At 42.4% G+C, this 12,381-nt stretch overlaps 1 protein-coding gene across 1 annotated transcript in view; it reads left to right on the plus strand.

Annotated features, from left to right (window-relative positions):
• Positions 1–8,388: 8,388 nt before the first annotated feature.
• EFNB2 (ephrin B2) overlaps positions 8,389–12,381 on the plus strand; it is a 46,079-nt gene continuing 42,086 nt past the window's right edge. Inside the window, exon 1 of the mRNA XM_004458376.5 lies at positions 8,389–8,553. Within this exon, the coding sequence (XP_004458433.1) occupies positions 8,432–8,553 (122 nt within the window). The 5' untranslated portion in view covers positions 8,389–8,431. The remainder of the gene's footprint in view (positions 8,554–12,381) is intronic.

Raw genomic sequence — 12,381 nt, forward strand, 5'->3', positions numbered from 1 at the left:
TATGTTTAAGCAATTTTTTTTAAAGTTCTGTTAAGTCTTAAAGAGGGTGGTTTACTTTTTGATGGTCAACAATTCAGAAGTCTTAGTACTATGCTATATTTCCTCTTATTTTTACTTTTAAAATAGGGTTTATATGTATATTATACTTGTGAATTAATATTTAATGGCTATTTTTTACAAATACCTACTTTATGATGATCAAGCAATTGTGACATCAGTATTACTTTGAAGACAGATTAATTGCACCCAGGAAAAGATTTAAATTCTCAAACTTGTGCCTCTGTTCTAGGATATAAGAGTTACCATCACAATATGCTTTAATAACTTTGTTTAGGAACAATGCTTCTAAAAAATTTTTGGAATCTTAGATTACTTTCAAAGTGGGCCATCAGAAAGAACTTAGCTTTTGTACTTTTAAGAAAAGGCTAAGGTGGATAAATCATTTCAGTATAGGGTACTTGCACGGTTTATATTTGCAACAGACATATTTAAACTTCTTAAAACTTTTCTTTGCATGTGGTATTTTATGGATAAACTTTACTTCCATTTTATACCTTAGAATCTGCCTCATTTGTCCTTACATATGTTTTGTTAAGTCAGCGGGTATTAAAACATTTATTCAAGAAAAGGACAATGGATAAAAACATGCTACCTGAGATGGATAAAACATGTTATCATAGTAAAGAAAATGTTCCCAGTAGTTTTGAGAGAGTTTGATCACTCTTCAAAATTGAAAACGTAAGTTAATGAGATGACTAAAGGATAGATTATTTTGTGTATGCATGCTAAGAAAAATGCTATTGCTTTCATTTGAGCTCTTCGCTGAGTCTTAATTGTGGTAAGGAACAATAAAATCAGTTTATCTTTAAAGATAGAATATTAAATAGGCATGAACTGTAGTAAGAACTGATGTTTAGTAAACCTGATACCTATTACTATAAAATAAAGATTCACTTCATGTCCCTAAAGGGTATAGATTGCCTATGAATCTTCTGTAATTAAAAATGTTCTAATTATTTCATGATAGTTACACTTTTTCATGTAATTTTTTTTGGGTGCAGATCCATTGTTCCTAAGCTCTCTGTTCAGGTTTTGGAAATGTTTATTTTAAAATTGTTTGCTATACATATTTTCTAAGCATTGTATCCAAAAGAATAGCATGGACTTAAAATTTTGCAATCAGCTTTTGCGTGCCTTTTAATTTTTAATTTTTTTAATTTTTTAAAATTTCTTACACATACGGTGTGAAATCACAGTAAGTTGCTTAATGACTTTGCAGTAGCTGCTTGTTGGAGACTCATTTCAGATACTGAAATTGTTCCTGCTTTGGTAACTGCTTTTCTCTGCCAGGCTGCAAAGAAAGAGGATGTAATTGTTAATAGTATACACCTAGTCTTTTTTGTGCTGCAACAATGTAGTAACTTATGTTTTCTCCATTTGTTTCCACTTTCTTTGTGTACATATTAAAGAGTTTAAAGTCTATCCCAATTAGTAGTTCAGATGCTCCCTAATTTATTAAATGCGCTTTTATTCAAAATTTGTTTTTTAGGTTACTCTTAATGCATTATAGGACTAACTAATGAGTTTGTTTTAATTGCAGTATTTAAAATATGTAGTAATGGCATTTATATTGTGGAGTTTGCAGAGTCATCAATTGTATAAACTTTTATTAAATTAGCTTGTTGTGAGGACTCTTCAATGTTTTGCAAATAGGGGAAGGGACTTGTAGATTAAGATTTACTACTTCAGTTTCCTATGATATAGTTGTGAAGGTATAGAAAATTAGATTGTTTCTGTCCTTATTACCCAGTCATTTAGTTGTGCTAGTATATAATATGTCCATAGCTTTTTTGTATCACTACCTTTCCTAGATAAAGCAGTACCTTAAGAATTTTCTGTCTTTGTCTTTCTTTTTTGTTAGTTTTCTCAAGTAAAATAAGGATAAAATCCTGGTTAATTGAACTCATACATTTCTAATGCCTTATTTTATATTAAGGATCCTTAATTTGTCACTTAACTAAGATTTCTCCAAAGCTACTAGCTAGAACTTCTCTTTTCTGCTCCTTTACACCCAGAACCATCCACTCGTTTTGCATTATTGACCATGAGCAATTCTGAAGACAGTATATCTTAATTTTTCAGTTCTCCCTCCCTAACCCTTCCAAGAATCTTAACACTCAAGTGCTAGAGAGTTATTAAGCATTTAAAAGGACCTAAATTACCACAGTAGATGAAAGAGGACCTCAATTTAGAAATCTAGAATGGTGCTGAAGCCCAAGCAATACGCCCTACGTTATCATTTTTTGATTTGCCTCTTATGGTGGTCTTAATTACTGTTCTTAACTTTTTTGTTTAGTGATTTGTTTTTAAGTCCATTTGTCCATGATGATGGAGGATCAGCAGAGCAGTAATGCACTAGGTTTGCATTTGCTAATATACTGCGCTGTACATTTTGTCTTAGATTCACCATTATTTATTTAAGGTGTTTAGATTACATTGCCTGAGGACACAGAGTAGCTGATCTGAAGCTACTAGGAGGGAAATAGAGAGGATCCAGTATAAATTTAAGGCATTTGTGTGTGTGTATCAAATAGCCTTCTTTCCTGCCAGCCAAGGTATTTCCTTACTTTGCTCTGATTTTTTAGTAATACAAGTCAGAATGCTTGATCTTATATATATTCGTGTGCTTTTTATTACATCTCTTTCAAAACCCCACAAATTTAGTACATGATAATATGCGTTCTACCTAAATCATTTTTTGATTTAGAAGTTTAAAACATTGGAAATCTTACCTTGAAAAGAAGATTGCTGTTTCCTTGAAAATCTCCATTGGTTAATTGGAGGATGTTGGAACAGTTGTTCTTTGTTTATACATGTTTTTGAGTATATGTCTGAAGCCAGTAAATTAAAACTTGGTATTTTCCATTGTGATCCAGCATTTTCACTGTCACCCAGCCTTACTGTGTGTTTTTAATAGTGCATTTGCCAAGATTGATTGAATGCTTGATTACTAAATCTCTAGGTCCTTAGGGTTAGTATAAAATGGGTTTGTTCTTTGTATACATTTGGGTGATTGTTCACTTCCTCATTTTCTAGGCTTTCACAACACATTAAATAAATGACAAGTAAAATAAGGAGCCCAATAAAGGAATACATAATTGAGGCTAGTGCTATGTGCTTCTGAATCTTTTAATGTAAAAGGAATAAAGAGGGAGCAAAAGTTTTATGGACCCAGAGTAAAAGATCTGCTACATCCTTAAGATTACCATCACCAATGTCCTGTATATGGGTAGAGTGTGCCACTTAGCATGTTTATTTTCATATACATTATTTCTGTTTACCACTGAAATAATTCCATTGGTCCATAAAGCGGGAATCCCGTAGAGAAGTTAAAAGTATTAGAATTAGTAAGTGGTAAATCAAAACATTTCACAGCTAACCGTTCCCTACTTGTTATATCCACCACACTACCCAGTCCTGCTTGAAATGAGATAACAAGCCTGACAAGTCCTTCAAACCTTTTGGTTTGCAAATAAGGAAATAGATGTCCAAGCTAGTTGTAACGTTCGCACATATGCTGCTTATGTATCTAATAATCCTACAAAAGAAATGATAAATTGAGCTAGAGATTTAAATGACTTCTATAGTGGGAAAAGTATTTTGATTCCATAAGGTATATATATGTTGTGGTGTATAAGGTATGGGTTGTGACTAAACTTCCAAATTTTTACATGGAAAAATTATTCTCTTTGGACCAAGAATTAGAAGTAGAAACATAACTTTTCCTGCCATACTCAAATAAGTAGACTTTTAAGATTCTTCAGTGTGTAACCTGAATTTTAGAAGCACATAAAGGGGATGTCTGGCAAAGTTGATCATCAAAGAAAGGGCTTTATTTTATTCTGGGTCAGAAAGCTACCCACTGCTCCACCCCCACCCCCAAGCCTAAATTGAGCACAATGTGATTTACCAAAACTTCAGTGATTTGTATGAAATAAACTACATCAAAGCTAGGAAGCAAAAGGGTACGTCAGGAGCGACTTACAGTGTTATAGAAAGTCCATGACTTTGACAACATTTAATGAATAATCTGTATTAAATTTCTATAATTTTATCTATGATGTTGCATTTAAATAGGGTTTTTTTTCTGTTTTTGCAGAAGTTACATTATATATTTTTAAGTACATCTTAAAATTGATGGAATACTGTACATAAGGAATACAAAAACTCAACCATAAGTACTCTACCATAAGTTATAAAGATGAAAACATGCTTAGGAACCAGTAAGATGTATTTTATTGAGCAAACTGGGTTACTTGTAATCTTTTTGTTGTTTTTTTTTTAGGTACTAGGGGCCAGGGATTGAACCCTGGACCTGGGACCTTGTATGTGGGATGCTGGCGCTCAACCACTGGGCCACGTGGGCTTCCCTGAGTTGGCTTTTAAATTTTGCCTGTTTTTTCTTTTTCAGGAGGTACAGGGATCCAAATCCAGGATCTCCCATGTGGGAGGTGGGTGCTAACTGTTGTAGCCACATCTCTTTCACCCTGTAATGTTTTTTCACTGGAACTATCCAACTTTCATATTTGCCCCCCTCATTTTTTAATTTATTTTTTATTGATTTTTTTTTAGGAGGTGACAGGGATTTGAACCCAGGACCTCAAATATTGGAAGCAGGCACTCAACCACCGAGCTACATTCCCTGCCCCCCTCCTACGTTTAATACCTCTCAGCTTTTATAATCAAGTCTTTAGTTTTTTAAATTCCTAATTGTTTTATGAATTTGACTTAGAAACTTCATCAATATTGGGAAAACAACTGAAGTAACTTACTCTGCTGAAGTCTCATTTTTTGATACGAGATTAAATATGTCCTGGTAAAACTACAGATTTCCAAAAATAGACCTAAATTTCTTCAAGAATGAGTTGTAAAATAAAGCTCAAATCCAGTAAACTTTGGTTTGGTTTATCTTAGTTTTGGGGTCCTTTGTACATGCAAGTATGACACTTTTCCCTTGGCACGATAAATGTACAACAGTAGTAGATTCAAGTGACTTGATTAACTTCCCAAATTAGTATCTGAACAACAGTGGAAATTTGACATCTTGAAGCGTTAAGACTGATGTTTCACAGTCTCTTCAGCTGGTCACCAATCCATATTATTGAAAATAAGTCGATGCATATTCATTCACACACCATATTCAGTAGAAATCTTAAATGTGTAGGTTTTTTTCCCCTCAAATACGCATTTTGTTTTGAAAAGGAATCAATGTAGAAATTTATATTTAAATTTTTCTTAGGATAAAATGCTTTGGATATCTGATTTATTGAAAATATTTTTGAAAGCCAGGGTTATTTTCAGACAATGCAGATGTCATTTATTTCCTCTAGTTTTCTTGAAGAGATGATGTGGCAAGCTAAGAGGTCACAACTAAAATTTCACAAAAGTTTAAAACATGGTGTTGAAATAGTTTTCGTTTAAAAATCGCTAGGCTAACTTTATATTGATTTCAAATGAATTCCTTAGATGTTTTCTTTTTCTTTTTTAAAAACTAGTCCTTTTTTACCTTTGTCAAATTGGGGGTAACCTCTTGGTTTCTTAGTCTTTCCTGTGAACATCTGCCAGTGACTTCGAATAGTTATACCGTCTCTGAGCCGTATTTAAAATTTAATTTTCTCGAAGGCTTATTTAAAACTAGCAACTACGGAAATATAAAGTTTTAAGGATATTTTTAAAAGAATATGAGCGTTATCAATACCTCGCTTTCCTTATGTTTTCAAAACAAACTAGCCTTTACAAAAATTTTGAACACTCCTAGTTGAAATGTACGCTAACTTAATGTTTCAAAACCCGAAAACTTAAAAACTAACACATCGTAAAACTCTTAGAAAAATTCTTACAAAGAAAAAAACTTAGTATCTAAGCACGGTGTTTTGCCAGATTGAGTTGAACTTCTAAATTTACTCTACCGGCCAATTTGGCCAACTAAAGGATTGAAATGCAATTTGTAGGAATACCGTCCGATGCGTTGCGTTTAAAATATAAAGAGATCCTGGTGTGGAAAGGATTTTTTTAAACCATGTGAGAGTATACCAGCATATTTCTTTTCCACTCCCACCCCCAAACTGAATTGATTGTAGTACGCCTTATTTCTACCATGTTGTTTCCTGCTGTTTGATATCGTAAAAGATTATCCTCAGGAGTTTCTGATTTGATTAGATTCCGCCTTGTACTGGTTCCGGGTTTGTAGACTATTGTCCTCCCAAGAAACGGAAAAGTAAAAATGGTCGCTAGTGGGCACTGTGCGTCCGCGGAAAATCATTGATTTGAGCGCGCCTCCAGATCGTGGTCGAGACGTTTCAAAGCTTTTTTTTTCTGCAAGCACTTAACAGAATCAAAGTAATAAGAGAATTTCCTGCCACCTCTTTACTTAGGATTTCGAGGCGCTGAATAATAAAAGCAAATGCATAGGTTTCTGCATTACACGTTATTTTTCTCCGTCACTTTCTGAATTCCCGGTCACCTTCGGGAAAGCCCGAGTGTCTCACAGAGGCCAATTAAAGGAGAAAGCCAACCTTGGCTCGCGTTTGTCGGGACTGCGTCTGCAGTGAGAGCCTACAAGGTGCTGTTTGCCCGAGCAAAGCGAGGAGCTGAAGAGAAAGCCCCCCACGAGAAGACTGGAGGGGAGAAAGTGGCACACAATCTGACACGCGGGAGGGCGCGGATCCTCACGCCCAGGTTGAGAGCTCCTAATTATCTGCTGTGAATTCCGGCGCCACCTCCCTTTGAAGTCGTTTTGCATTTCCAGGCCCTATTGACTTAGGTAGGCCCCTAGCTGATTGTTTTGTAACAAAATACATTTTCAAACCCATCATTAGGAAGCATCGTGAGAAACGGCAAAGGGAGCCAAATAATTTGATGGGTGTGTATACGTGCGCGCGGGGGCCGGGGAGGGCAAGATGTGTAAAAGTCCTGTACAGAAGGAAGCACGTTTTTAGGAAAAAATCGAGTCGATCCATTGCCTACGACTCTGTGAAAGTTAGTTTCACCTCTAAGTTATCTAGTTATTAAAGCTAGGAAAGTTGCATGAAAATAAAGGCATGGTGCTAAGAAGAGAGCTGCGGCGCGGGAAGGGCAGCTGCAGGGCAGGGAAAGGCCTCTCGACGGGTCGCCCCTCCGTTTCCTCGGGTCGTTCCTCTTTCTAAATGTCCTCCCCACCCGTGTTTCCCAGACGGTTGTGCAGAGGCCCCCTTGCCAACGAGTGAGTTCGCGCCCCCTTGAACGAGAAGATCGAGAATAGGAGCAACGCCTACTCTCCGCACCGAGCTCGGAATCCCGGACGCGCCGGCGGCCGGGACGCGGGCTGGGGGCGGGCATTTACCTGTCAGACGGCGGCCCCGCCTCGCGGAGATCGAATGTCGGCGGCCGGGGGAGGCTGACGGACAGCGCGGCCGCCCAACCAGCTTGCGGCTCCCTCGCGGCGGGCCAATGGGCTGGGCGGAGCGGGGCGGGGACCCGCGTTTATATCGCTCTGACAGCGCGCCGGCCGCGCTGACTTTCCTTTCGCGCGGCGGCGCCCGGAGCCGGCCAGAGCGGAGTCCGCCGTGCGCCCAGCCCCTCGGGTACCGGCGCGCACGCACCGCACACACAAAGACACGCACACTGATCTCGGCGGGCGCGCCCCGAACAGCCGAGGCCGCGGCGGCAGCAGCGAGCCCCCGTCTGCAAGCAAGGACGGAGCTTCTCTTTCTTTCCTGCCTCCGTGGGCCGGGGACGCGGCGCGCAGGTTCCTGACAAGCAGCGAGAATTAAGATTCCTGCACGCTCCGGAGGTCTCGCCTCGCGGCGCCGGCGCCTCCTTCCCGAGGACAGCGAGATGGAAGCGCGCCGACGCGGCTCCCGCGGACTCCGGGCGCTGCCCGCGCCCCTGGATCTATAGTCCGAAGCGGCCCTTTCCCGGGGTTGGAGCGCGCACCCCGACCCGGCCGCCGCGACGCCCCGCGCCTCTCGCCCGAGTCGTCTCTCGTCTTCTGCCTTTTGTTTTTAAGTCCCCACGCGCCGTTCGCCCCTTCACGCCCCGCCAGCGCGCCCGCCGTGGATGCGCCCGGCACCCTGGAGCCGCACGGGACTCGGGCGTCCAAGTTGCGTCCGGTACCGCGACCCCGAGCCCGGAGCCCGCCGCGACGCCGCGCACCGAGCCCTGGCCCCCGCCTCGCGCCCTGAGGGGCCCCGGGAGGGCGAGCGAAGCCGGAGCGCTCGCGGAGACGCTGGAAGCAGGCCCGGCCGGCGCGCCGGTCGTGCCCTAGGTCGCCTGGGATTGGCGGGGTCGTGCGGCCTTTCTCCGGTTTTTGCCTGAGAGAATTGGGGATCCCGGGCCCCCGCACCGGCCCTCCGAGGACCGGAGGTCGCGCGGAGCTGGGAGCGGCGTGGCCATGGCGGTGAGGAGGGACTCCGTGTGGAAGTACTGCTGGGGTGTTCTGATGGTTTTATGCAGAACTGCGATCTCCAGATCCATAGTTTTAGAGCCCATCTATTGGAATTCCTCGAACTCCAAGTAAGTTGCGTCCGCGGTTCCCTCAACCCTCGCCCGCACCGCTCGGCCGCCGCGGGTCCCAGACCCGGAGTCCGCAGCGCCGCGTCGTCGGGAGGGGAGGAGAGGGCCGGGCGCCACTGCTCCGCCGCCGGGGTCGGGCCGCCGCGGGGAGCGAGGCTTTTTCTGGAGGCCCCGCTCCTTCCCCGCCCTCGCCTCCCGCCGCCCCCACCCGGTCGCCGCCACATTTCACTAGGTGGAGACACCCCGCTGGGCTTTCGAGCCTGCTCGCCGGCCCGATGGGGCACCCTCCCCACCTACGCTCCCCCACCCCCACCCCCTGGCGCTCCCGGGCCCTAAAAGCCTCTGGCGGATTGGATGTCACGTCCGGGAAGGTGTCCGGTGGCGGTACCTGACCCTAAGGTTTTTTTCGAGGGCGAAGAAAAAGGCCACAAATTCTTGGCTGGCGTGGAGAGGCTGGCGCCCTGCGGAGAAAAGGCGGGCATGTTGCCATCCGAAAAACCCTGGGGCCTCTCCGGGCGTGCGGCGGGGAGCGAACCCTCTAAGGGGAGCCCTGGGTTTCCCGGCGCTTCCCCGAGCGGCCGACACTGGCAGCGTCTCCAAGCCCGCGCGCCTCGTCGCGGCGTTGCGCGCCCCAGCTCGGCTGCTGCAGCGGGAACTTGGGCGGCGAGTCCCTCCGCCCTGGAGACGTGCCGTAGGTTTCGCCTCCCGGAGAGCCCTCAGCACGTCGCCTCTCTCTGTTATAAATCAGTGGCCCCGGACTCTGGGTGGTCCGGATGAACAACGTGATTTTAAGGATGCTTCTGCAAAGGCTTAGGGCACTACCCAGTAAGCTGCTCCTGCGGCCGTTCGCGATTGGGGAGAGTGGGCAGGAAAGGATCCTTTGGGATTAGACTTTCTTTTTTATCAAAGCCGGAAGAAAGCTAGTTCTTGTGGAGAGAGTAACTTTGGGTTTGGGCTGCCAGAGTCAATTCAGAATTTAGAAAATGCGACTCATCTCTAAATATATGTGGTCATGACTCGTAATTAATCACCTGTGCATTCAGTGTTGCGTATTACCTCATTTCCGGGACACATTTCGAGTTACAGCCAAAAATGTTTATAGAACCATGGGTTTTTTTTAGCCTTGGGAAACTTGGGGAAAGTATGGAGACGTTAAATGATTCGTGGAGTATTCGACATAAGGAGAAAGTCAATGGTCTAATTGAAGTGGAGTAAGTTGGGAATGGATTTAGGAGTAAAAAGATGGAGGATTGATTTAGAAATCACATAGTAATTAAGGAATTTCATCCACTCTCTTGAAAGTGGCAAATATCAAATTCACCAAAGTGTGAACCAAGAATTCCCAATTAAAAGAGTGAGAGACTATTTAAAACTGGATTAAACAGAAATTCTTGCATGATGCTAGATGGCATTTTTCAAACACTGCTCATATTTCAATATTACTTAATACAATCTCCTTCCATGTTGTCTGCTCTGTATGGACTTTTTTTTTTTTTCTTTTAGTGTAAGATATTCTGTTTGCTGTACTGGCAGTGAGATCTACACTGAGGCTCCAGGTGATGCCTGAGCACACTGGACCCGGGACCTTGAACGCTTTAGCTGGTCTGCGGCGTCCGGGAGAGGCAGGCCAGGGAGCGGGAGGAGAGCAGGAGTGGGAGCGGGAACTGAAGGAGGGGGAGCCCGGCAGCAGCAAGGCCAGAGCCAGTGCTCGCTTTCTTCCTACAGAGGTCACTCTTCCATGCGCAATGCTCGGGACTCCAGACCTGCTCCTCCTCCCGCTCCCCTTGGCCGCCTGCTCAGCCCTCCTTCTCACTTTCACTGATGGGCCCTCCTTGGGTGCTGATTTTCCTTTTTCTACCATGATATAATTTTTGTACTTAAGTCTAGTTAAAAGAAATTCCCGTCAATCCCTTCAGTTTTTAACTCAGTAAATATATCTTCGTATTATTACTAACTGTAGTCTGTGTGAGAAGGATTAGAAATTCCTACTTGGAATCAAAGGTAGATTGATTAATTATTTCACCCTAAGGTGTAGAAATGTGTATCTTCTTTTTGTAATATATTTGGGGAGCGGGGTATGACTGATATTTGTTCACCATCCGGATGATTCAAATTAGTTTTAGTTTTCAGTACTGTAGCCACAGGTTTATGGACCTGCTGGAGGCCTGTGTTTTGGAGAAGCCTGTCTCCCTGCAGTACTGATGCTACTGCAGGTGTGATTGTTCCAGTCCTCCAGAGTAGCATTTCTTTTAAAATTCTCATTATAATAGTTTGCCCGCAGGGCTCTAGATAATTTGTTCCTGGAAAAGGTCTTCCTTACAAAGTATACAGCTGAAAGCCAGCTTGAAAAATTAGACATTTTTTTTTTCCTGGAGTAGTGACATGAAAGAGTCTTTTCCAAATTTGATAATGATTTTTAAAAAAACCCGGTGCCCAGGGAGGTTGATTTATTTGAGGAAGTTGCATATTTATTTCCAGGAAAAAGTTTCAATCAGTAAATATGATGTTGCAGGAGCGTAATCAAATGTGTTGAAGTTTCACGTTTGTTTATAAGAAGTATGAAACAATTCGTTTGTAATGAAGCAACTCTCAGTAATTAGATTTGTTTCACTTGGAGGTCAGCTTTTTTAGCAGGTGGTGAACATAGGGAACATGCAGTAGCTGTTTGGATACAGAGTCCAGAAAATTCTTTGTAAATTCAGTCTCCGTAACTACTTTAATCACACCCCATCTCTGAGAGTTTATGGAATAATCAAAAGAAGTTTTATATACTGAAACTTTACAGGCTGCCCTGTTAGATTATTAGCATTACATTGATAGGCTCTGGTAGAGATGGGTCAGTTATAACCATTTAGGTTGTGTAAGCCTTTTTAAAAAATTCATTCAGGAGCAAACAGCAAATCTCAGCTTCCATTTCTAATGAACATTTCAGTAGAACAATTTTTTCCAAGCATGGTGTTTTTAAAGCCAAAATAAAATATTTGGTCTTTATTTTTATATTAATTTCTCTTTATAATGAGCAAACCCATATTGGGATGGTGTTCTAGAATGAATCACACTTACTTTGTTGAAAATTTCAATCAAGCCTTAATTTCTTATGGCAAGGCATTGCTATTCCTGTACACCACGTACCACTTAGATAACAAAGCGTTTTCTTTTCCCGTGTAATTTTTCTCTACATAATACTGAATTCCTGATGTGGATTGACGAAGGGAGCTATAAAAGAATGGCTGGATAATATCCAGATAACCTATAATACATGGACTCCACCACAGTCAGCCTCTGAATAAATACAGACCTGTCAGAGATTGATAAAATAAACTACAATGGATAGTCCTGTTTAAACAGTCCATTCAATAACATATATAAGCCAGCCTGCCTTCCATTGTGTCTGAAATTCTTATTTTTGTAGGTAAACAAATGCACATTCACCACTGATTGAATAGCCCCTTGAACTATGCTCCACAGTTTGCATTCGGGTTAATCTTGTCGGTTTTAATATAGAGAGAAAAAAGAACAAAGCACCAGGGGTGGAATTGTTAGTGCTTTCACATCCACATTCCTCACATTTTGTCAGGATGATAAACTGTAGGTAATGGACTGTCGTTGTTTCACAGGACAACTGAGCCAGGCAGAGCACAAAGAGGGAGCTAAAGCGATATCTCCGATCATGCTTGGTAGCCTTCTTTCCAGACAAGAATTTATTTGGGAATCATGTGTCCAGGGACTGCACTTTTTAACCTCAGCAATTATAGCTTCAAGCCTCAGAAACAGGAGCTGGAGGTTAAGATGATTTGTTAAGCACTTGATTCTAAATCTTTCTCAAGC

The sequence above is a fragment of the Dasypus novemcinctus genome, chromosome 15 (assembly GCF_030445035.2).
Source record: "Dasypus novemcinctus isolate mDasNov1 chromosome 15, mDasNov1.1.hap2, whole genome shotgun sequence".
NCBI classification, from domain to species: Eukaryota; Metazoa; Chordata; class Mammalia; order Cingulata; family Dasypodidae; genus Dasypus; species Dasypus novemcinctus.